Source organism: Solea senegalensis, linkage group LG4 (assembly GCF_019176455.1).
Source record: "Solea senegalensis isolate Sse05_10M linkage group LG4, IFAPA_SoseM_1, whole genome shotgun sequence".
Taxonomy (NCBI): domain Eukaryota; kingdom Metazoa; phylum Chordata; class Actinopteri; order Pleuronectiformes; family Soleidae; genus Solea; species Solea senegalensis.
Window position 1 is genome coordinate 10734356 of NC_058024.1, and position 27713 is coordinate 10762068.

The 27713-nt window shown below is 39.3% G+C and overlaps 1 protein-coding gene across 2 annotated transcripts in view; it reads right to left on the reverse strand.

The window, feature by feature from the left end:
- The window catches only part of LOC122768736 (contactin-4-like), a 178221-nt gene that overhangs the window by 57404 nt on the left and 93104 nt on the right, over positions 1 to 27713 (reverse strand). For both annotated transcript variants that reach the window (XM_044024934.1, XM_044024933.1), the window contains exons 6-8: positions 7980 to 8183; positions 4456 to 4558; positions 3242 to 3426 (exon numbers count right to left, since the gene is read on the reverse strand). In XM_044024934.1, the coding sequence (XP_043880869.1) occupies positions 3242 to 3426; positions 4456 to 4558; positions 7980 to 8183 (492 nt within the window). The remainder of the gene's footprint in view (positions 1 to 3241; positions 3427 to 4455; positions 4559 to 7979; positions 8184 to 27713) is intronic.

Here is a 27713-nt window from a genome sequence, read left to right on the forward strand (position 1 = left end):
GGCTAAAGCGAAGGAAAGATGGGAATTTGCCTTATCAGTGCACACAATCACATGGAGATAATGCAGCAGTAAGTCTCCAACAACTCAAATGTAAATACAACAGGGGAAACCAACCTGTCACACCTTTACGTTGACTCACGCTCTCTGAGTGATATTAACATCAACAAATTAACGCCAAACAGACTTTAACAAAACCCCTTTGGACTTGAATTTTCAATTTCTGTCTGAGAAATCTGCCCCAATATGGAGATTAATGATAAGTAGGAAGAAAGATGGAGGCTTAACAACCCGAGAACTGCATTGGCAATACCATTTAATTAATCAAATCTTCACCTCAAATGCAAGAACACAACTCTTAGACCTTGAAGTTAATGACTGTTTTGTTTCAGATTATCCTTTTATTGTTCTGTGAGTATTTATACATGTACATGACGGCAACGCGAGGAGGTGGGGAAAAAAAAAAGACTAATGCTTATATATTTGAGGGAGTTATATGCACAGCAATCGACAGGATAGCGAGGACTGACATCTGGGTATATTCACACAGACATGGAAAGTGTGAGAATGTTTCAACAATGAGCACAGTGCTGCCATAAACTGACACCTCCATTCCTTCCTGTCTTCACACAAAGACACCGAGCTCTCTTTTCACTGTCGCGTACTTGGATGTACAAGAGATGCTCTTTATCGATTCTCCCCATTGGCTTACACCGCTGACGAATGTCTCAAAGGCTTAATTCAAAGGGATTTCAAAATAAGATTACTGATTATTATCACCTGGCTGCAGACAGCATGAGAGAGACAGTGAGAGTGACAAAACGCATCAAAAACCAGATAGGACTAGGAGCTTAAAAGGACAAATCGAGCCTCGGCAGATCGCAGCATGCTCCTGGGCTGTTCTAGTGAATTAAGCTAAGAGCTTCCAGGGCTGCTGTAAATAATGACAAATTGTTTAATGCCCCAAATGAGTTATTTGTGAGAGCTGACACAGCGAGGCTCGAAGGGGAGAAAATCAAACAGAAGAGCAAAGAGAGCTGTGGAGGTGGGGGTGAGAAAAAAAATCCATAGATTGTCCAAACACAAGTTAACAGCAGGCCAACCTGAACAGAGAAGACATTTCATGGTCTAAATATTGTAACAAGAAGAATAGAATGGCGTTATTATAGCTCAAGGTTGCCAGCTATGTTTATGTATGGACACATTCATAATATATTATCTACAATGTCAATCTAATGCAACTTTGGTACTCACTATTTCTAACTTTTTGTGCTATTTGTAACTTTTTGGGCATCACAAAGTGGAGGCTTCAGCTGAAATGGTGCCCATTCACTTTCAATGGTGCAGCTTCACATGTGGATCTGTTTCTTTGCTTTCCAGCTACTTACTTTCCAAGCAAAACAATACATTGCAGCTCATTGCACAAACGGCACACTCACCCGCCCTGTGAGCCATGATTTTGCCTAAAAAGTGTATCAAGTCCATATCACTATCACATTCTAGTTCACATTAGGCATCAGTCCCATCCGTTGCCAAACAATAGAGCAACGTAAACTGTATACATGAGTGTTCAGTGGCTTCATTAGATCCAGTAAAATGTATCACAAGTTCGGCCCTCTGCGCCTAGTTCACCAACATAAGCAGTAGGTGGCGCAACACATAAGAAGGATAAGACATAAATAGAGAAAAAGAGAACCAGTAACTCCTAATACATGGTCATGTTTTGTTACCATTTCTGTTGCTGGAGTGACATTTACACTCACAACATTTCTATTCCACCCCCTAATTTTGTGTTTCCAATTCTCCATTATTTTATCTTTTGTATTCATGCACAAAGCAAAAAATGTGCATAAAAACAGGCTGAATGAAACACATTTTTATATCTAAGAAGTATTATGCACGCTTTCATAACGAATGTTTTCAGTATCCAGTGTATCCAGTTACTTTACAAGGACACGCACTGCCTGTGCCGCCACCAGACATCACTCAAGCTATAACTTTACACTGCACTTAGAGCAACACGTCTTGAGAAAAACTTTAAAAAGACATGATCTTATTTTGTGTTTTTCAAAGGTGTTTTCCTGGAGCTGCTCTACCTTTGAGCGCTACGCAGCGGGAGAAGAGCGTACACACAGCACACCCAAATAACTCAAGAGCTGTTATGAGTACGTACAGTATCTCTTTCACACACACACACACACAGCGACACAGAGAAAGTGAGGGAGAGAGAGAAAACCTGCTGAGAATTACCATGCGATATAAACACGAGAGACTCTCTCCCTCTCTCCCTCTCTCACACACGTGTCTTTTATGTCTTGTCTTATTAATTCACTGACGGGAGAAAGAGTACAACTGTAGTATGTACAAAAAGAATATTTTTTTTCATATTTTTCATATATGGAGTGATGGGAAATACAGAAGGGTTAGGGTTAGGAATATAGAAATACATTTTATAGAAATACATTTTAAAAAATCAATTCACTTTTGGTAAAATGTTTTTTTTAGCATTTCAATATTTAGTGTATATATACATTTTTTATAAGATATTTTGTGTAGAATTTGGTATTATTCTATTATACCATAAATAATAAATAATTGTTATTTTTTAATCAAAGAAATTAAAAAGTACACATCTGAAAGCATCGGCTGCAATGTAATGTCATGTCATATAATATAATATAATATAATATAATATAATATAATGTAACATATTTTTGATTGTGGATGTTTAACTGCAACTTCTAGGCAGTATTTTTTTGACTTATAGCACCTGTCTGTAGGTGAGACTGGTAACATTGACTCTAGTCTACAAACATCTATCCTCCCAATCCAGATGCTGTGGAGCAGATTATGTCCCTGACATATGTGCCACTGGTCTATGTATAGTACGTGTAACAGCTTTGATCTCCAGTCAAGTTGGATGTCAATCATGATGCCATCTGGTGGAACTCGACACAAGGCTCACTGACAAGGTCGTACGCGAGGGCTCAACCTCATCCGCATCGCTCCTTTAATCTGGATCAAAATATTAGAGGCATCATGGCTGACAGCCTTTAATCATGTTAATGTGTCGTCAAAATGAAACCTCCTTCCTCGTGTGTGCCACGCGAGCCGGTGCTGATCTCTGCTGACGGCTTTATGGGACCAGTTGTGTTTGCTTTTTTTCTGCCTCTTCTCAGTTTGAGCAGATCTGACAGATGCGGTGCATGTTGGTCAAATATTAATGTGTGACAGCATCACCTACCGTAGAAGGAGAGCTTCCCTTTCACCATGTTCATTCCCCTGGAATTCTCGGCCACACACTCGTACGTGCCGGCATCCTCCTGCTGGAAATATGGGATTTCCAGGACGCCACTGGCTTTCCTCATGTCCACTTTCCTGGGGAAGGGTATGCTGTCCACTCTCCTCCAGTTTATAGAGGGGACTGGGCTGTGAGGACAAACAAGTGTCAAAGCTTTACGTTTATATGCAAGTACAACATTTAAATTTCTTTGATGAAAGTGAACTCAGGGCCTTGCAACTAGGGATGGGAATCGGTATCGATCCGTATCGGAAAATGTAAAATCCGATACAGTCCAAAACTATATAAAGCATTTTAGCTGAGTCATGTTTGGGCTGTTTATTTCTTCTTTTGGGTCTATGTCTTTGGGTTTATGTCTTTGAAATGACTCAGCACAAACTGCTTCATCGTCCATAAATGGTCTTCTAATATCGGACTGATATCGGTATCGGTAGGTACTTGAGTTTGTGATATCGGTATCGGACACAAAAGAGTTGTATCGTCCCATCCCTACCCGCAACCCTCATGTGGAGGATAAAGCAGTAGATGAATGAATGAACGCTGCCCCGAATCAGGATAATGCGATGAAATCGTTTTTGTTTTACAGAACAAAATGCCAAAAATGATGCTTTTTGATTTATAAATCCTCAATTTCCACAGGACACTGTTCCTCAGTCATGCAGTCTCTAAAAGTATTAATGTTATTTATCTTGGTGTTCATACACTCTGGTCTTATTCTCATGACTCAGTGTTGGTTAGTGTGGCCTCGACTACAAAACTACTGCCTGGTAAATATGTGCCTGTTTGCACTTTACTTATCTCTAACATTCACCCCAGATAAGACTGGTTGTATTTAGCAGTACTTTGGACTTAGATACTGGTTAAAACGTTCACTGGGCTGGTACATATTTACAAATTAAATCTGAAGAAAAAAAGTGACCTCAAAAAACTCCAACTTTAAGTATGTTACACAGTCTTTGGGATTTAGAAGACTGTGTCACAAAACAAGACACATTCTCAAGAAAATTCTCGCACGTGCCCTCTAATTTCTTGAAAGTGTGAGCTTGAAACACATGAGAATTGCAGAAAAGTGGCAAAACACATGAAAAAATAAATAACCCTGCGCTTTCCTGCTTGTAATTTTCTTTTACATAAGCTAACGAAGAGTGTGGCCTTACTTTCCCAGCGCAAAGCATTCCAGCTTCACAGTGGATCCTTTGGCGACGTGAACAAACTCTGGAAACTGAACTTCAATCTTTGGCTCATATTCACCCATGACACCTGAAAGAGAAATGTAAACAGAAGCATCAGTGTAATGCTCTTCTGAGCAGCAAATTAATAAATAATATCATTTCCAAAAAAAACAGCCGTTGTGGTTTCTGCTGTTGCTGCACCACAACTGAAATGTTTTTTTGTTGTTTTTTTTCAACTTCCAACAATACAGAATCTCTCTCTGCGCTGTCACAGAACACTCTCCCATTGAAAATAATGAGGGGGAAAATGTAAACAAAAAACAAACAGAATATAGTCTCCAGTTGACATGCAACACACTGATGTTAAATAAATAATAATAATAAAAAAACTACTTTGAGGATTCATTGATGGTTTGGGCTTTTACATCCAGATGAGTTTCATCTTGTTGTACTGTTAACAGCTGTGAACCAGAAAATGGGCCCATAAAATCCCCTTGGGTGCTGCCACCGTGTCTACAAAGCATCCCATTCACTGTGTGGTAAAGCAGCTCTGCTGGATTACAATATTGCTGCTGTCTGTTCATGCTGAAATCCTCTGGATAAAATAGAAAATGAGGACGTGGGCTTGCCGGTATTCTTAGCTTCTGGCTCTAACTTATTCATAAATCACGACTATAGGGTGCGAAACATGACGGGCAAAAAGCACACGTGTGTTGTAATCCTCTCCTTAAATGACACGACAGCAAATGGGTTACAGTTGTTACTATTTCATTTTTGAAATCAGCGGTGGGTGAATGATTTTAAGGATTTAATAGGAGATGAGTGTTGTTTTTAGCAGCGTGCCAGAAATGACGCTGACATTTCCATCACTTCCAAAGATGAAGCAAACGAAGAAGAAATCAGCATTTTCACCCGGATAAATGAGCCGTAGGGAGAGGAAAACAGTTGTTACCGTGTCGTATCTTTTACTTAGGTCCCTTGCTCAAACTCAGCAGCAAGTTAACGATGTTAAGGCACTAAAGTTGAGTACGATGAAATAAAAAATATCGAGCAAGTAAGGTTCACTAAAAAATGCTAAGAAAACAGCCAGAAGATGAATATTTACACGAGAAAAAACACCAGAGTTTGCATCACTCCAAAATATTCCAGGTCTTGCTTCATATAAATAAAAACCTGATAAAACCTGTTCAAGCCAAGGACTTATTTTTGACAAGTGTGAACTGCGTATATGGTCGACAAATCAGTTCATTTGTAATTGGGTAGGCTTTCATCTCTCGGGCTGTGCCAGTTTTCAGCCTGGGTGCACAATGTGGTATTTTGAGACACTCTCTCATCCACCGGTGTAACAAAAGGTTTTTCCCTCCATTTCTGTAATTCAGAGCTGTGCTGCACAAATAGCTCTAGAGACGGAGGAAACAGGCCAATTTCATCTTGTTGATTTGGCGAGGCATGTGTTTTCAGGATGGTTCCCTGAGTGACTGTGAAAGCTCATTCAGATCCTTATCACAAGTGTCTCATATTGGAATGTAACCACAGCACTGCCTGCCATGTTAAAGCAGACAGGTGGAAGTGGACAGGTAATTGTCTCATACCATAACCTTTTGTAGGGGACACATGTTTAATGTGCCCGCATGTGCCACTCCAGACACACACATACACACAGGTGTTTGCACAGCATTCCAAGTGAGGACCCTAGGCATTCCCTAGCCATCTATGAGTGTGAGGTCGGGGTGTTTTTCTATCCTGGCAGCACTGCTGTTAAAAACAGACAAGGATGGAAAGATGGAAGGGAAATAATATAGCGCTTCAATAAAATAATAACATCAGTTTTTTTCACAATCCAGAGAATGTGGGGCCCTATTTAAATGAGCATGGTCTAAAATGTGAAAGTGCATTAGAGTGTACCAACTCCAATTTTGCAATTACTCAGTATTTGCTATTTATTTTTTATTGTATGTGTTTAGTGTCTGAATTATGTACAAGTGTGTTTTAATCGTAAAATCAACCAAGCCAATCAGATATTTGTGTCATTCCCTTTAACGCGTTAACCCTTCAAAATGTCCGTCTTTTTCTTTTTTTTTGCTTATTTTTAACCATTAAAGGGCCAGAAAATGTACTGTGAGTAAGTGCTTTTGCCCATTTCAACATCTGGCAGTTATTTACAATTTACTGCATGTTAAAATGGTGTATTAACAGTATAAAACATAATTAAAATAACATTTGTTTGTCCAAAACAGGCCAAAAAACAGAAACTATGTACAGGCGTTTTTCCCAACTCTCTCCTCTCTGGTGACAAAGACGCTGATTTCTCAGCTTCTGCAAGTGAAATTACTGTAATAACCATATTGTCTTTGACTTACAATTTCTCAGCTTTCAGAGACCGCTGGAATTTTTCCGATAGCACAAACACCATGTAAATTTGTGGTAATGCAAATTGAGCATGCACAAACATGTCCTCTGCGATATGCTTTGCGTTAAAAGGGTTAAAAGCCTGTTTTTGGTGCATTGCTACATAGAAAAAAACATAGGAAACTGGATAAGTGAACAATTCTCTGCTGAGGATCCTTCTCACTGTCCCTCCACCGTCTACCGATCCTCCACCCCATCAACAACTCCATTAGTCTGCACAGGATAAGGAATTACACCGACATTCAACCAGCACTGAACTGATGACAAAGTGGAAAAGGAGGAGCGCTGAAGTGTGTCCCTGTGTGTGTGTGTGTAACAGAGTGTACTGTACATGCACGCAGAACCTGCCTATGTTGGCGCATCTAGTACACAGTGTAAATAAGCATGACGATACTGAGATATTGACTTAAGACCAGGTTTTTGTTGGTCACAGGCACAGTGGGTTTCTGCTTCCCTCAAGATATCAATGCACCTTTGTTGCTACTTACACAACGGCTAAATGTGAGACCCAAAAGCAGAACCATTCCCACTCTTTTTTATCCCAGACTTATACAGGTTTTTGAATAAGGATCTAAATTGTAATGATCTTCTACCGCTTTGTCCTCCTGCTATATGAGGGTTGCTGGTGCCAATCCCAGCAGACATAGGGCAAAAGGCTGTACACAGGTCACATTAGGGCCTAATGAAAACTTTGTTTTTGATAACATAATGTACAAATGTGACAAATGGGATTAGAAGAGACATCATATATAAGAGTATAAAACAACAAGAATACCAAATATATCATAAATGGCATTTCTAGAGAAAAGTACATTCCTCCTCAGCTATATCATTACATTAGAAATGGTAAGGAATGGACTTTTGGTAGAGAAGCGTACAATTGGATTACTTGCTGACAATGACCTTTCCTGTGGAGTGCCTTGATGAGGCCGGCCTGCAGCTTCAGATTCACATGTTAAAGGACATGCTCAAATTAGCCCACAATGACATAATTAACCTTTTACATTTCAGTTCTACTTCTTAACGCCACTTTTACTACTTTTAAGCTGGTTTCATGCTTCACTTTTTTTATCATTTTATCAGACTTTGTGTGGGCTCACCATCACTGCGGAGCACCAGTGGAGTGGGTGGACCCTGGACCCGGGTCTTGGTGACTGTGTTGGTCACCACACAGGTGTAGTTGCCAACGTCGGAGGGCTCCACCTTGGCGATGTACAGGTTCCCCGTCTCCTGTGAGATGAAGCGGCGAGTGTCCTGCTTCACAAATGTCGGGTACTCGTTGAAGATCCAGGAGAATATCAAATCTGTGGATGAAGAGGGAGATGAGTTTTGTTGTCACCAGATATTTCAAGGAACATGGTTGTCGGTCATTCTACTTCAAAGTTAAAACAGTTGATTGCGTCAATGCTGAGTTAAAGGTACATTCAGGAAGAATTGTAGCATGATATGTCATGTCAGATTGTAATATTAGCTTTACCGATGATGGTGCAAACAGTTTACCCACATTAAAAAAGTTTGTGTCTTTTGTGCCATCAGACACTGAGGTTGACAGTAGAGACACGTATAAATCAACAGGTTACATGCTTAAAAAAATAAAAACAATAGTGGGGCAGTTATGTATGTGTATGTATATCCTTTAAACTGAGATTACAGCCTAATTCAAAAGAGTGGAGAACATTCAAATACATTTATTATCATCATGCCATTTTCTTCTCTATGTTTTTGTATATCAGCTGATGGGCGGTGGGTGGACGGGACAGGGTTTGAGAGCTGGGTATGTTTGAGAGTGTGGTTGTTTTTGTTTGAACGTTTTATATTGTGTTCATAGAAAGCCCCTTGAAAATGAGATTCTACATCTCAAGGGCCTATAATTTCAAACTCAAGTCAAACCTAAGCTGTCTTGTTTTTGGATTTAATTTGTTTTGAAATAACAGAGAGAAAACAGAGAGAAAACACCTCCTTCCACTAAAAAGGAAGATAACACTTATAATAAGGTCCCAGCGACCTAAAGGCAAAATGATGGAACCATAGCTGCTCATTACTGAACAACATGTCATTTATGAATTATTCTGGCTCGATGATATTTGTTGTTTGTTGTTTTTTGTGACAATAAGCTAAAATTACAGTAAAAAAAGTACAGTTAATAAAATAGAAGAATCTACAGAACTAATGTATGTTCATTAGGTGAAGATTTCAAAAAAATAAGCTTTAAAAAGAAATGCCGAGCATTATTCAAATGCGTAGTAACACGATAATCATTAGTCATTAAGCAGTATGTGCAGGGTTAATCTGGAATAACTCCATAGATGCAGTAATTGGTTCATAGCTTTACTCCAATGCTCTTGATGCAGCATCAGACATTGCTCATTGAAATATTCTGGAGCATAACTTCATTATCTTTATTGAATCATCATTATCCGTCCTCTAATCCATGTTTCAGTATTATTCAGGAAGTCCTGGCAGATATTAGCTCCCTCCTGAGTCTTACCACCATGTTTCACGTAAATGGCAAAACACTGAATAGCAGTAAATGTTGTAAGTGTGCAAGATGATCTGGACCGGCTCTCTCGAGCAGATACTTTATGATGTATGAAAAAGGATTGGGACACATTCAACATTCATTATCCCGAGGTGATCCTCTTGACATTCTGGGGAATTCTAAGTACTTTTCATTATGCAAAACAGGTCCATTTTTCTTTTCCATTCCATCTAAAACATTTAAATTTTTGGCACATTTGCAGTCTTAGGAATGCAACCACAGGTGTATGACTTTTTCCTAACAGGAAGTGGAGCATCATGATGCACAGTATCTGTCTGGCTGCTAAACTCAAAGACACATTTTGAAGAGTAGAGTTTCAGGTAACAAAGGGATTTCTGTCTAATTCTTTCTTTCTTTCTTTCTTGAAATTATGAAAAGGTGTCAACCCATAATATCTGCAAGGGTATAATAATCACTTTGAAATAAAAAAATAGTTTGGTTTTCACAGGCTTTTCTATGTACTCAGACCGAACTGACAAACCAGACAGGGTTGGCATTTTCCCTTTTCAAAGCTGTAATCTGCAGTCTTGCCATTAGATTGGCATTGTGAAATCTGACACACGAGACCTCCTACTACACTGAGCTTGTATTTGTTCTCAACCACATCATTGCTGTTATGGAAAAAAAAATAAAAAAATCACGAGAGTAGATTTGGTTCATTCAATTACCAGGTTCATTAGGCATCCAACTTTTAACAAAGGCGCGTAATCATAGAAATCAATGACCTAAAAAAAAAATGTACTGATGACTTGATAAAGTAATACGATGTGGGTAATTAATATGTAATAACAATTAATGACCAACAGTAACAGTCGTTGGCATTAAACAATCATGGGACATGATTAACCTGGCCAATAATCCAATTTACAAGTGAAACAGCGTTTAAATTGAAACAAATGACGAAGCAGAAAATAGTGAGCGATGGCGGTCTTTAACAATATAATTCATAACAATCCAATTTACACCCAACCCTTTAAATGAACGCAACATTACATTCCGCAGTACAAGTATCATAATTCATCCCTCCCACTTGGTGCGTTCTGTGGAAAGAAAACATAAGAGCCGTGCAGACAGAACTGCATGTAGCATTTGATTTCACTGTCTTAGCAATGCTATTCATAGTTAATATGTAATATGTTACGTATGTAAACATGTTGTAATGACCTGTTTTGATTGTGCCGACGCTCACAGAGCTGTTTGGCAAGTTGTGTTGAAATTGAATTCAAATACTTCATAGAGTGAGGCAAGACTCCGGACTTAACACAGTGAACGTCTTTAGTTACCAGTGGCTCTCAAACTTTTTATACGAAGTACCACCTCTAGAAGTAACACCATTATCTCCAACATTAAAATACAGTGGTGTAAATAGGTCGAGCAAAGTCAGCTACAGACTTTTCAAAGGAGGCAGATTTATTCCCAATAAGATAATTTGCTCTCTCATCATCCTCCTCTTCCTCACACTTGACACACTGGTATAGCGACATTAGATTACAATGGAGCCAGAGATATGGTGAGTCTTTATTTATTATATATTTTTTGTTATATTATTTGTTTCATTTCCCATGCACTCCTGTATATACAGCAGGACGGTATTTCTGATTTTCTCCCAGGTGCCACCAGAGGAAGCCCTCCTACCACTTGGCGGTACATGTACCACGGTTTGAGAACTGCGGCTTTAAGGAATTATTTGTTTACATGTGACGGTGGAATGCTCGACTGCCAAGTGTTAACAGCTTACAGCAACCACTAACTTCACAATATTACAGCTTCTGGGTTTGGATCCGATAGAGCATTATGGCTAATGCCGTCCTTAAGCAGAACATAAACAAGCTCCCCTCAGAAGTATTTCCAGTACTTATCACAAACCAGAAATGTCTAATTTAAAATAGAGCCTTTTTTTTTAAACAGTTTATCATCCACAGTATCTACTCTGCATAGATTATATGACTCATGAGCAAAAAACATCAATTTAATCACGGTAAAGCTCCAAAATGTTGAATGTTTCTCATCCTCTGCCACATGCACTTTAAGAAAATCTAATTAATGGACCTACAGTGCAGTTCAGTAGCGGTAGGAATGGCTGCATTCAAAGCAGAAAGCATTTCAGCTGACACCGTGTGTGAGTCGACTGTGAGGATGCGTCTCCTGCATCACATGCTAGGGAAAAGGAACAAGATATTGTCATCCCCTTTTGTTGTGTGTTATTAGCCTCTTTATTACTATATTGTGACACTTGTGTTGGGTGTTGGTATTGTGAGGAGCTCCACATCTGTTTATCTTTTATTCCACATTTTATCCAAAATTGAATAACCGGTTGCACGTATAAGACTGATTTCTGGTTGAGTTTGTCACTGGTGAAGAACACGAGAGAACATATTGGTGTAATGTGGCTCTCTAACTGACAGGAACGTGTCATTTTTTAGCAGAGCTCAATCAAACCATACCATTTGTAAGCAGACTAGCAATTACACAAAACCCCCAGTTCCCTCTATAGCCGACTTCCTATTTTTCACAGTGTGAGCCCATATTCCTGCTGACTGAAATGAGCAGTCACTGTAAGAATCAGGAACCATTTGAAACTTGGGCTCAGGCTTTAGCTGCTGTATGTTTGGAGCTGAAAACAAAGTAATGGCACAGCAGAGGTCCACAGGGACAAGGGACACTTCTAGGCAGGATAAGGCATGTTGTTTGTGTTTGCTTCCTCTCCAGTGCTTTGGACTATGGCTGCACCTGCTCTCCCTTCTATGTTTAAAACCCATATGCCTACACTGCACAACATGAGCTGCAGAATACCACAGAGAGCACAAATATAATGAGATGGCTCACACAGCTGGCCGAAACGGTCTTTGCAAAAATCATCCAGGGCATTGATTTTATGGGTTACGCAATGCTTCCTTGTATGAAACCAGGGCATCTCTTTGATCTGCTTTTTATTGTATTGTGAGAACAACAGCCTTTACACACGAGATCTAACTGCAGTTGTTTCAGACTAAATACACAATAATCTTGGCGTTGCACTTGGTATAACACAATTCTTTGGGTTATAATAGTGTGTAAAATAAAATGATATATTTTTTAGGTCTACATGTTGCTGGAACGGTTCTTTGTTGTTTTGCAATTGAGGTTAAAGACTGCTTTACAATAAGTAAAGCTGCTTCACTCACACAAGGAGCTTCAAAGGACAGGCCACACAGAATATTCATGTCAAACACGACCATACCCTCGCTTACCTAAGATCATGCTCACAATAAATTGTATTAGTGTAAAAATGGAGAACAGAGAACAAGAAGGTGGGCTGTATTCCCCGAGTAGGTTTCGTATTACTTTGCTCTCATTAAAAAGCAAAGTCTTAATCAACTTGTAACGTAACACCTGTGGGAGGACACGCAGACACCGAGGCCAATGTACTGACACTGATCCTGCTCCACAATCAGAGTAGATCGTGCTTTAAAGACAAAGAAAAAAAATACTTAAAAATAAAGCTTTTCACTGTTAAATGTTTGAATTATTCCTTAACAGAAATGTTGTTGCTTTGGATTTGCAGTGTCTAATTGTCCCTCATGGATAATAAAGATACCTTGAACCATGAGCATCTTCCCTCATCCAAGAGAATTTCAATGTCTTACAAGACCCTTTAAAATCCTGCTCTACCTTTTTATTTTATTTTCATCTGTGAATAAACTGAACATGATTTATTCGCAGGAATATAACTTTATTTCTGTATCATACCGAGACAAGCTGCGAAAAGAATCCAAAGTGCTGCACTGAGGCTTTCACACATTTGTCTAAACAATTTAACAGATGTTCATAAATATTTAATTTATAATTGGATATACAATGCATGCACAGTGTGAGCTTCATGTACTTTAAAATGATTGAGATAGCTTTTGTCATTTTTACAAATATTTATAATACCGTACATGTACGTCATTTTGGGTTTTTATTGTATAATTTGAGCTGACAATTTTGGTTTGGACTTGTTAACACAATGTAAAACAGATTGCCTTGTTATGGCAATAGACAAACAGATTGCCTTGTTATGGCAATAGACAAACTGCACAATCTGTGCTTATTTATTTATTGTTCCTAATTAAGTCTCGGTGTCAATATTCATTCTTGGCATCTGAGATGCACTTTTTGCAGAAAAAAGAAAAATTGCATTTATGGCACAAAGGAACTGCGTTAACTTTTTAGGGACTAACACAATAAGGTGGGTAGCGTTCAATTGGAACAGCCACATGGACAACAACAAGTCAACCTTGCACCATGAAAAAATATTCCATCAATGGAGAAACAAAAGAGGTGAAGGAGAGTGACAGAAAAAGAGAAAAAAAAAGTTAGAAGTAACTTCTTTTACAGGTTTGGACTTTCAGTATAACATAGGGAAAACTTGAATTTACCTCTGTGGTTTACCTCTACTGCATTATTTCCAAAGTGGTATTGATAACTCAGAGCTGGTGTTGTGCTGTAATAAGCACCCCTGCTGTGAAAAACATCACTGCGATGTGCATTTACGTCAAATGCACAATAGGGGTGCTTTTCACAGCACGGTTGCTTATTATGGCACAATAGTGGCCCTGTACCTGCTTCCTTAAAGGCTTCTTCCTACTGTCGCGTCCATTAAGGACCAAACAATCATGACACCAGGAAATGCAATAGGGCTATAGGATTCCCCCCCACCCACCCTGAGCTTGCAGTGAATTTTGCACAACCAGCCAGCTTTTACAATTCATCTACCTCAAATATTTTGTTCAAAGGCTTTTTAGTTTTTAGTTGCCTTTATTGTTCACAGGTTCTTACTGTATTTTTTTTATCACTATTATTATTTATTGATCTATTGATGTCTGTTGTCGGGAGAACCCTAGGGTTACCCTAACCCTCACAGAAATTGTACTGTGTAACATTGTGCATATGACAATAAAACCACATTCATTAATTGATTTGGCAAAATGTTAAAATTAAAAATGAGTCCACAGAAAGTCAGCAAAAATGTACTGCAATGGAACCATTTCAAGAATTATGTGCAGAGGTCGAAAGTTACAATATTGCATAAAAATGGCAAGTAAGATAAGGTAAGATAAAAGAATACTTCATTGTCCGTTTACTCAAAAATTCAGCTATACAAATAGCCCCCCCCCCCAAGGGATTACTTTTGGTTCAGGAGATATTGCATTCTTCAGTCAAACTTCAGTTCAATATTCACTGTATTACCACATGTTACAATCACAGTATTAACTACTATTACTACTAATACAACTACTAATGGAAGAGACCAAAAAAAGAAAAGAAAGAGAAAGGTGCAGCCCTTACAACTTGCTGAGTGCATTGTTTCAAATTGTAATTTCAATTTCAAAACCATTATTTGTTCAGCTGTACAGCTTGCTCAATTAGCAAACATTAAACTTAAAGTCTGAACAGCACTAAAAATCTTTACTCTATGTGTCTGCTGGTGCATAAATCAAATGAATATGCACCAAAAGAGCAGAGGTGGTAAGTGCTTGTACTTTTCTCAAAGGCATACAGCAGAATGTTGGTTCTACTGGAGAATTGATGTGTTTGAGAAGAAAAAAAGAATGGCCAAATTGACATTTATTTTCTACAACATGAGTTGATCACAGCTGCAGTTTGCAACACATGGCATCCTGTTACAACTATGATGTCAAAGATAAACGGATCTGATGTCCTCTGTGTTATTCTCTCAAATTATAGAAATAAGAAACAGCCGTTTACACTGGTTGAGCAGTCCGTCTTATGTTGTTGCCACATGCACAGTGAACTAAACAAACCTGATGACTTCTACATCCATTAGAGGACGGTGAACGCTGCCACTCCAGCTTTGTAAACACAGCATCATACGAGTCAACAATGACAAAATGAGCAGCTGATCTGAGGTAAACACAAGGCAGCATACGACAGCTAAACAAAGTCATGGTGAAGTGGAGCAACAGTGACTGCAACTGCATTGACAGGCAGCTCTCGTATATGTGGTACTGATGTCAGGCAGCAGATGAAAAACCAGCCGTGTTTTTTTTTGTTTTTTTAACTGTATAATGTGATTAATTTCTGCACAACACAGGCCTTGGCCTGCTTCTCATCCTCTGGCTGCAGCCTCACAGCAAAGCCAGCCACTGACACTGTCCCCAGAGGCATCTGCCCCTAATGCTTGAAGCAATACATATTCATTTAAACACAACATTTATGACAAGGATTAACAGCAAGAACAAAAATCTTCTTTTTTTTGCCAGTAAACAAAGCAGCCATCTGTCAATGCACAAGAACATCCACAGTTTTACTCAAAAGGTCTGGCATCATGATATATTATCAGCATCAGCTGCCTCATCACTTGATATTAATGAACCATGTAAGAGCACACTGTGACAACAATATGCATTTTTAATCGCCCAATTATAAAGCAGTGGGATTTGGGAATGCTGCAAAACGCAAACATTTACAACAAAACGGTGCAGATGGCTTTCTGCATAATCCTGATTTCAGGCTTCATTAGAGATGGTTAATGAGAACCCATATTACATTGATACCAATCACAATGTATCAATAAGCTCTTGAATGAATGATACCGCGCCGATATTTATGCTACTTTCATCATTGATCTGTTTTAGAACGATTGGTAATCATGAAACAATTTGATAGAAGTCTGAGAAGGACACTCTTAAAGCTCTCGACCACACCTCTACGTTCAAGCATCATCAGCATCAAGTTGTAGAAAAGTATCAACAAGTGTATCGATACGTATCAGTAAGCAGAATTCATGTTGATATTGGTAAATAGAACTGGTATTAGTGTGATACCCATCCTTAGGGTTCAGGAGAGTCAAACAAGGTAAAGCATGTCGATGTGGTGCATTGCGAGCTGGTTTTCTCTCTAAAATCCTTCCCGAGCAGTAAAGAGGAGCTTTCGCCCGCACAGACTGACAATTTGCTCCGATTAGAGTCTACACATTCACAGATTTAGTGAATTGTCTTTTTGAGAGGCTGCCAGAAAGAAACTCAAAACAAACAAACAAAACAAAAAAAAAATCCTCCTCAGTTAAACTCCTGTCGTCCCACATTGTGTTACCGACCGCTGCACTCCTTAATCTGCTTCAGGCTCCAGGAATCCTCCGTCTCTACTGTTTCCCTTACAGGAGCAGACGGGATGCACATGCTCCATGCTCTCAAAAGCCTCGGGTAGGAGCACAAACAGGGTCAACACAGTGGAGATGTACACAAGCAATTTCAGTCTTGAGTGCCCCTTAAAGGTCTCTACCCCATTAGAAAATAGAGGTCAGCAGCATTAGGTCCACAACTAAACACAGTAATTGTGTAGTACAAAGAGTTCAGCGAGGTCACACTGGCAGCCCATTAATGCTGTAGGCTTTGAAATAGACAGGCACTGACAGCCTTTTCAGCTCCTCTTGCTGTGTCCGACCCACAAACACAGACAGGAGGGAGAAGTGAACAGCACATGTGGCAGAAACAAACATTTCTGAGGCGGTTTGCGTTTTCAAAAACACTACTCATGTTGCAACCAGGTTGTGATAATTCATTCCCTTTCCTTGGAGTCGGCAGATAGTGATTACCATATATTTCTGGCACGACATTGGCCTGTCAGCTGGAGAGTGAGTGTGTGTGGATGTAGCGGGAAGGCAACAACCCATTCTGCCTTTGTGCCTGTGTCTTGCCTGGCAGGGTGGATGTACACTCCTCCCCATGTCCCTTCTCCAGGGCTGACTGGAAAAAGAGCAGGTAAGCTCTCTGATGAAACACGGACACAATGAAAGACAAAGGCAGAATGTTTTGTTGAAATATTCAATGTATTTTAACATTTTCTGCCACAACAAATTTACATTACCCAAGACACAACTCTTGGTGGGACTCTTGCTTGACTTGAAAGCAAAATTATATCACCAATCATATCACCATCACCATGACAATAGGTTATTTTCTCCAAAATGATCACCCCCAATGTTGAAGGTTAATATGAAACACAATTGGTGAATGGAGTTCATGTGTGTGAGAACACTGCTGCCCCTATTTTTCATGGAATATTTGACAAAACACACAGACATAATCAGTTTTATGTAGTTCTAAGGAAAACTTAAAAAATATCACCTTGATGTACTGGAGATATAATTCCAAAAAACAATCCTCCAAGTTTAATCAATGTAATGAACCTGAATTTTATGATCCAGTGGAAATAATTTTAATGTAATTGTTAACCTTAAACCCCTCCTAAACAAAAAAAGCCCATAATGTGTCACGGTAGATTATTCCCCTTGTTCTGCAGACTGTGGTCTTTTCACTATGAGCAATTTGAGCTTCAAGGGCCTGCCTGAAGACAATAGAAAAAGTCAAGGTGATGTCATAAAGAAACAGCAGCACTTCTATATGCACACTGCTGAGTTAGCCTACACCTGCTGTAATTGTTAAAGCACATGATGCATCTGTTGGCATGAGACACTGCCCATTATTGCACTGTTGTATTATTCTTGAGCATCCTATTACAGACAGAGAATGGGACGGGTTTAAAAAAATGTCATGGCCTGGTATTTTATTCTTTATTAAAAACGTTTAATTTGTACAACAGCAAATATATTGAAAAAAAAAAATGTACAAAAAGAGTGGCAAAAAAAGTGATAAGCCTTTTGATTCCCGGCTCCACTAGTCTACAATGCCGATGCGGCCCTGGGCAAGACACTTAACCCCACTGAGTGTGAGTGGTCATCAAAACTAGAAAAGCACTATACAAAGCATTCAGCATCGGTGAATTTTTGAAAGGCACTCGTTTTAACAAATTTTTCAATGATTTCTTTTGGACGATGGCATGCTGAATGTCTGGCAAAAAAAGTTGCGTCTGCTTATGTGATGATGTGTCACATTCTTGAAGGGGTAGATTTCAAGCATTACCAGATTTCAAGCATAACCATCAACCATTAAGGGGCAAGGGGTAGTGAAAGGGGCCGGGGTAAAAATGAGAAATGGAATTGGGCCTATGACTTTGGTGATCATGATTGTTTGTGCCAGATGGGCTGGATGAAGGATTTCTGGAAGGATACTGATCTCCTGAGAATTTTTCCACAAACAATAGTCTCTACAATTTAATCAGAATGGAGTGAAATACAAAAGGCATCCAGGGATCGTCCATGTGGAACAGTAGCAGTGCTGATGATAGAGGTCAGAGGAGAATGACCTGACTGGCTCACTGCCTAGCTTTAAAACTGTAGTGAGCAGCACTGCACCTCAGAATGCATAACACATCAAAAGCTGAGGTGAGCAGGCATCTGAGCAGGAGTGGACACAGACTTCCAAACACCAATGTCCTCTGCTCTGATAATTCTTAACAGCATCTGACGACCGAACACGCCTGGCGTGTGCTCGCTTTGCCCCTCAAATTAGTACCGTAAATTTCGGCCTATTGAGTGCACCTGACTACAGGCCGCACCAGCTAAATTTTAAAAGAAAATAAATTTTGTACATATATAGGCCGCACTTGAATATAAGCCGCAGGTTATCATGTTGTAACCAGTAGCGGCGCCAGGATTCAATCTCTTATCAAAGGAGTTTGTTAATGAATGCATCAACTTTATGAATGGCGAGTGAGTACGCGTGACTAGCGCGTCCGTGATCGCGAGTAGGCCACGGACAAAAGTGGGCCCACCTGTAACGCGAGAAATGGCAGTAACATGAGATATTTACATAGAAAGAAGCTACACGTAAGTTTTTTGTTGTTTAAACTTTTTTTTTATTTAAACATGGGGTGAACATGTCTGCACGCCTGGTTAGACAAGAAAACACTTTAGTCTACGAGAAAGGTCATTGGTCGCTATCTTCACCTTCTTCTTGCGCATAATCTTTCCCCGCGTCTGTCTCACTTTTGCGTTTACTGCGAGAGAGTGCCCCCCGGTGGCCGTTAAAATCTATAAATTAGCTGCACCGTTGTATAGGGTTCAAAAGTGTGGGGAAAAAGTAGCGGCTTATGGGCCGAAATTTACGGTAGTTTGGATTTTTGTTTTAACTTTGGTTGGACTAACTCACATTCAGCACTGATCATGCTGTGGACACACCCTGTGTCAAATACCTGAGAAATGGACATGTGTCCTAACTAAAAACATGGCTGCCAGTGGAGACACAAGGATAAACCGATTACAGACATTAAAGGGTAACGGTAATCTCATAAAATCTATGCAATACCTTACATATATGAACGGTGATTTATTCAGCCTTTTGTGACTAGAAAGTAAAGTCTGTAAACTGCTCACCTTCACCAAAATGTTTTTTGCTTGTGGGCACACAGGAACTGCCTTGTTAGGTAAGTTTGTGTCACTTAAGTAAATCTGAATAAAGGATTTCAAACACTGAGGTCAACACATTCCAACTCACTGCTGGAGGCAGCAGTGGATCAACAATGTGTGCTGTGTTGGAAAATAGCCGATTATCTCAATGGACTTTTGTGTGCAGTTTACAAAGCAAATATGATATTCTGGTCAGAAAAGGCAAGCAGATTTTCTAAGGAAAGCCTTTTTAAAAAATCTTCAAAATCTGTTTATCCTTGTGTCCCCATTGACAGCCATGTTTTCAGTAAGAGCGAGTTTTCCTGTCTCAAGCTGGTTTTCATTGCAGGGGTTGAGGCGTGGGCATGCACAGTGCAGTCAATACTTCTCACATCTACCCTTCAAAAAACCTGAACTATAGCTATAATTCCAAATTGATCATACCACAGCCAGTGTATGTATTGTTGCAGACACATTTCACCACCTTCTAATGGCTACTTCCAGAATGATAATGCTCCGTGTCACACAGTAAAAGTCTCAGTCTGAGATCAGGACAAGGAGCTGAATTGAGAAGAAAACCTCTGGGATGTGGTGAAATGAGAGACTGACAGCATGAAAGTGCAGTTGACAAATCAGCCTCGTCTCCCGGATGAACACTGCTATTTTACTCATCTGCAAACCATGGAAAATGTTTCATATGTGCATGCAACATCTGCCATTTATAACATCAGCAAACATTGTGCTGAGGAGTTAATGGTCTCAAATTGCTAGTTGCAGGTCTTTGTGGCCTTTGTAAAAACAGAAGCACATATTCTTATGGCTGATATCACGACAGTTAAGGCCATGCCTAAACATGATCTTTTCTAGGCCCAAATTTAATTCATTATTTTTGCCAAAAGCACCACATGCATGTCTGTAGAAATTATAATTTGGGTACACACACACACACACACACACACACATATCTTTGGTTTGCAGGAACGTGCAACACATGACCCTGGCAAATGGGTTGGACAAATCTGCAGGGATGAAGTTCTCAAAAGAACTGCAAAGAGCTGAATCCATGCGACTATTGTGTTTCTAATAAAATAAAATAAAAGTGCACCATGGTTCTGTATCACAAGGAAGCACAATAGACACACACACGCGCCACTGAGGAGAAACGTCATGACTATTATTTCTGTTCCCCGAAGCAAAGGAGCCAGATTGCAACATACTATCTGATGCCGCTTTAGCACAGACTCTGGCTTGCATCATTCTTTCAACAGGTGAAGCCGAGCGCCGTGGGACATGCGGGACAACAAGAATCCTCAGAGGTTCTGCACATGTGAGACACCTGGTTACTGTGATACTGCCACACAAAAGCTGAAGGTCAAGTCAATAACCTCGTTTTACCAGGAGGAAAAATTATCTGCACAAAACACGCATGAATAATATGAGGCACAATGAACAGCTCCAGTTTCATCTGCTTTTTGTTAAAGAGCATTACAACCGATTTACCAACGCAGAAGTGCGGGTCAAATAAATCAATCAAATGAAATTATACTGCACCTTTCAAAGAAATCGCATACCAGTCAAAGTGCTTTTCTTGGTGATTAAGAAAAACACAGGACGTTAAAAATAACATGAGAATTTGACATTTTGAGACTAATGCGTGCAAAGTAGATAATACTTGTAAAGATAATACAGATATGTAGAAAAAGAATGGTATTAATATTAATAAGTAAAATGGTCAACAACAAGGATTTAAATGAAATCAAGTACTATCCAAAAAAAAACCCACAATAATTTGACATAAATGCAAAGGACAAAGCACAGACTGTAAAAACATGGGATGTTTATATCTTCTTGAAAGAAGCAGAATGTTTTTCACTGAGTTGGAATATTAAGTTTCTGAAATGGCTGGTTATGACAAGATAGCAAATAATGTGTTATAGCTTTAAATTGACATTTTTAACATATTATCACATGTCAGTAAGGACAATACAGTCACAGATTTGTATGTTAGTATGAGCTCATACAGCTTTAAGTGAGGGGAAAGGAGCAGGCTACACACATGGTGAGCACACTTCGGTCTAACTTATCTCCAGCCCAAAGCCAATTCCCTTGTTGTTACTTGGAGAAGTTTATTGAACTTCACACACCACCCACTGGAGCCACAAAATGCTTTCAATTTTACATTTAAATACTCATTTCCATTGCATATGCAGCATTATCCCCCAAGACCCAGAAGAGACCTCAGAGAGAGGCCAGTGTGTTTGTATTTCGATGATATTCTGGTGAAAACCACTTACATTTGGTGAATTTGAGAATGCCAGCAAATTCAAATGTAACACATGCTGCCTCTTCCCTTTGTTTTATATCATTGTCAAATGAATGTCTTTGGTTAGACCTGACACATCTGTCACTCTGTCACCTTGGGATCTGGAGCGGATTTGGAAGTGATTACCACTTTTCATTGCACAGACTCAACAATTAAATCCTCTCCGTTGTTCATTTAGTTTCCGACATAAACATAAAATGATTATATTGCTATAGCACATGCACAAGTTGTGCATAGTGGATTTGTTATAGCCACCCCAAGGCTTTGGAACATTTACCCATTTACAATTAAAACTGCTGCTTTAAAATGCTATCATGCACTTGTTGTATCTTATTCTATTTTTATGTTATGCCACTCAAATGTTTAATCTATTTTACTTTATTATTTTAGGTCTCGTAATTGTACAGCCCTTTGGTTCGCCCCATAGTTGTTCTATAATGTACTTTTTTTTAGTCACAACATAAACCCAGTCCGTTCAATTCAGAGGCTGACACAGTCTGAAAGCAGCGAACAGTCCCACAAATGGAGCTGAACTCTCTGCAACACCAAACACAGTAATACAGTTGTAGAAGCCACCTATAGCGTTAAAGGCTTATGGATTCAACTTAACAGTGCAGTCCAGCGCTCTGCCAAGCAAGCTATGCACTGTGGACGGAGCCGTCATGTTTTCAACAACTGTTATTTTCCCCTTGCACAGCAGGTGACAGAGCATTTCTTCTGGGATGAAATCTCCACGGGCAGCGAGGGATTTGTGTTTACGTAGCAGCACCAGGGAGCCTATAAGGACATGACATGTGACTGCAGCCCCGCGCCCGAGGATGGAGGCGCTTACACATCAGCCACAAAGAAAACCATACAGCAAAGTCAGATTTTGAGTTCTCAATATGAAATCTGACAGGTATGTATATATGCTGTACATGTGAACCCACGGAGTGCTCCACATCCTTTGATAACTGCCTCCTATTTTTGTCCTTCCTAATCCGCGAATACTTTCATATACACACACACACACACACTTCAAATGTAACTATAACAACAGCTGTGTGTACTGCAAGGTTTAAGGAGCTTAGAAGGAGATTTGGGAAGCGTGTCATTCACACAAGTCTTCTGGGAAATGTGCGCTCGCTCTCTACACTCAGACTCCTCCGTGACCTTTTCATACGCGATTAGAAACTCCAATCAAACTCGGGAGTGTCACTCTCGGCAAGAACAGCACGTCTCGTCTCCTGCTACAGTCAAAGTCACTGAAGTTTGCCATCACTGTAAGGTAACTGCTACATCAAGTCAAATCTGCGAGAAAAGGCTCTGTGAGTGCCGTATGGATTTTCCAGAGCTGAAGTCCTCAGACTCATGAAGGGGAAAGGGGGGAGGGAGTGAATACGGGATTATGAAAGGCGAGTACTCATTGAGATTGTGAAATCTGTCGTTTGCTAATCAGATTTAGAGCAGAATAATCCCTGATGTAGAAGAAAAAGAGAACGTAATTAATATAGGAGCAATGTACAGTGTCATCAGCAACATAGTTTTAACCTTCCCTGATACAGTGCGTGGCCTAATCTGAACTTTTTTTTTTTTTTACAAATTTCCTAAAGCATATATGGTTTTTCTTCTTATCACCTCTCATTATTCTCCACAATAAACAGCTGTGGAAAACACTTTCATTGAATTTTGAGTCATTCCGTGCCACCTTTTGGTGTTCCCAGTAAAACAAATGAATGGGTAATACCAAAATAAAAATACACACATGCACATATCACCACCCTCCTCCCACTGCAGCCCTTTCTCAGGCTTAGGCGCCCGTGTCTCCACATGAACCACACCTTTCAGAGTATTTCCCATTCCTGTGTAAACATGTTAACCACGGCATGTGCACCATTTCACAACTTTCACAACAAAAAAAAACTACATGTATTCATTACTTTATTTTGGTTTTTACATTAGACCACAGACAGGGACATGGACGTGGGTTCATGGTACTGAATGGCGCGTTATCAGAAAATTGACTTAAAGCCTACTTACAGAGTGGTGAATACTATGATTTTATGCGCTGTACAAAATGTCTTTTTTCCCAGTGGCCACATGGACATTTATATAAAGGTCACCCTTTGAAAAAAAGAAAGAAAAGAAAGATGATTTTATAGCCTAAGGCTATGGAACTAATAATATAAACAATTGTCAATGTACTGGTCATTTTCCTTTCCCTATTATTAAGCCTAGTTCAAAATCAATAACCCGGCTCTTCAAACTTTCTTGAACTGCGGAATTCATTAACTTGAATAAGAAGTTTGCATTAATCTGTCAGTGACAATATTTTTTTTCCCCATTAGATTAAGCAATGCAGGCATTTTAAATCAATATGCAATTAAATTCCATTTTCAAGCAATAAAGATGCGAGATTGGAAGAAAGTGGTTTTTTTTGTATTTGTCTGCTTATTTTCATTAGTGGGATTTAAAAGGTGTTTGGAATAGAATTGAACGTTTTCAACCAGTTTCACTCGCGGTTAGACCTCACAGGAACATCTCTTGCTGTTCAGTGTGTCACGTTCGGACCAAGGATATAATGGTACTTGTTTTCCGCACAAAGCGATGGAGACAAGATAATTAATGACACAACAGACTACAAACAACAGCGTGATATGAGAGATGCTTCCTGGACGCGTGGAAATATGAAACTCTACAGGAGGCCAACAAGAAAGTTAGAAGATATAATAATAACTGAACACAATTTACAGACAATACATAAAACATGTTTTTTTTCCTTCTTTTTTTTAATTCTATAGAGCTATTTGACTTGAAGAAACAAATGTGCAGGCAATATAAATGAGAACGTTTATAGTCATTTTCTCTGCTTGTGAGTGATCATCAGCAGCATCAGGTCAGACTATACATGAGGAAATACAACATGAAAAAAGATGATCATAATCAATTCATCTGTCAATTATATTCTCGATCAATTGAGTACTTGTTTGGTCCGTAAAATGTCAGCAGATGTTGAAGAATGTTGATTGGTGTTTATTAAACCTGGAAATGATGATGCTCTTGAATGACTTGGTTTGTCCACAAAATTATTCCGTTTAAATGATTTCTTATTGTGTGGAGCAAAGAAACCAGAAATTATACACATATAAGAAGTAGTACCAGGCCATTATCTGGTCCTTTTACGGTTAAAATAAGCAAAATAAAGTCCAGACGAACATTTTTACGGGTTAGGTGTGAAAGGGCTAAAGACACAAGTGTGTGCATTGCCAATGTTGACATTGTTTGGATAAGGAATGCAAGGGAACGGGTGAGTTCACTGGCTCACCATAGGGTTTTTCTCTAAAAGTAAGAAAAACAGCATTTGTGTTCTTCCTATAGCATGCGTTTTTCCACGCTTCATTGTTGATGCGACATACTTGCAGTGCCCCATGGCCCGTTTCAGACAAGGAGGAAATCTTTCATATGTTCAGCCATGTGCAGTCATATTTTACAATATTCCTTCAGCAATGGCAGAAGCAGGATCTCAGTGTGGCATTGACAGCCTGACAGCCATTAACAGGACAATAATGACTTTGAGGCCACCTAAACCACTGTCCCACGGACCTTGTCGCGTTTTAATCAAATTCTACACGTGTGTGGCACATTCGAGGGAAAAGCTCGCCACGTCCCCCTTTCATTGCCATATGTGCGTATACCCTCCTGTAGTATTGGGACTCCTGAGTGCATGCACGAGGCAGTGGTGGTGCCAGAGGCGGCTCTCAGGGGGCACATTATGCATGGCAGGCAGCTGTCCTGCCCACTGTATGTATGTATATATGCATGCAGCATGAGCTCATCCATGCAGAGAGACATGTCGGACACAAGGAAGAGCAAGGGAAAGTGGGAGGGGATGGCATTTCAAGGGAATGTCACAATATGAGTGTGTCAGGTTGGGAACCCGTCATATGGTGTGGCTGTGTTCGGTGAGTTAAAAGCATTCATATGCTATTGCTGCCCCAACCACCACCATGCTGTGCTCTGAAAATGCAGAATTCTTTATTTAATTTGAAACATTTCTTAAGTATACTGTGTTCACTTCAATTAAACTTAAATCAGCTGAATTATCAAAGCACATTTTCATTTTAAACCAAGAACTCTGGCTGTGTTTTTCTGAATTAACTAGATTCTTTTTTTTCTTTTTTTTTTTTTGTAAATAAAAGGAATTTATGCTTTTTCTGATTTTATTAGATACAAAAGAAAGCTTGAAAATGAAAATCTTTAAAAAAATCTAAAAATCTCTTTAATATAGTATGGCATTCGCCTGAAAACTAATTTCTACTCCGATTTTTCTGAAATAACAACATTTTAGTTGTTTTTTGTTTCACAAACTATTGTCTTGTTGATTCATTTTTATATATTTTTTTAAGAAATAGATTACCTGAATCTCAGAAAAAAAAACAGCTTTATTGAATTACTTGAACACAAATGAATGAAATGAAAAGTGTAAACTAAAGAAACCTTCCGTGTGGCACCGAGCCCATTCATAAATACAGAAGATATAAATCTTTAAAAAACAGGTCACACTTTTACAGTTTCATTTTTCAAAGAGGAAGAAAGAAAACGGCTGAGCCATTAAAACAATGAGGCACTATATGGTTTGAAGTGAACTTATCTCAAACTTGCATTTATTAGAGCCTATTTTCAGCAGCAGATTAATCAACATTTGGTGTTTAACAGAGTCTATACAGCAGGAGGGTGGTGCGGGTTTGATTCAGAACAAAGAAACAGAGTGTGTTAATGGCAATGAAGGAAAATGTCATCCATCGCACCAGTGCAGCTCATTGAGGCATCTTTAATATTCAGTATGGAATACAATTAAGCTTTATGGCACACCGCAGTAAGTTGTATCAAGTCCTCGCTGCATGTTAGCAAAATGCATTTATTGTAGTTCCATTTATGAGATTTATTGGCTTCAAGCTCTCGGCTGATTTATTTTGCTAAATGATCCACTAAAGATAAAGTTGGATACAATAAACAAAACCAGTTAAGCACCACATTTACACCAACTACCAGTTACAGTCATACACATTTTCCCAGAGTGAACAATTACCAAGAAGAATTCAGTTTAGTGAGATGTTTTCATTAAACACATCTGATGCCACTCATTTCTTTTCCAGGCTAATTAAATTCAAATTACATGGAAATACAAAACAAAATGTAACTGACGGAGCATTCAAGACACGTGACATTCTACCTTCCCGCTTAAGGCAGTCACAATGCTTTCAGTATGATGTGGATCAGACAAATCTACACTATCTTGTCAAATCACTGCCTCTACTTCCTGCTGCAGCATATTGTCGGATACCCTGACCAGGCTGACCTGTGTGTTTAATGCCAGGAACCTGGCTTGGGCTGCAACTTACGATTATTTTCTTAATCGATTAATATGCCCATTATTTTCTTGATTAAGTGAGTAATCGTTTGGTCCATAAAATGCCAGAAAATTGTGTATCGGTGTTTCCAAACCTGGAAACGATGACAACACATCATATGGAAATTATTCAGCTGTATCTCTATGTGGCCCTGTGATGGACTGGCAAACTGTCCAGGGTGTACCCTGCCTATCACCCTGTGTCAGCTGAGATTGGCACAGCACCCGCCCGTGACTCCCATGTGGAGGATAAAGTGGCAGAAGATGGATGGATTATTTCTTAGTTACATGGAGCAAACAAACCAGATAATAT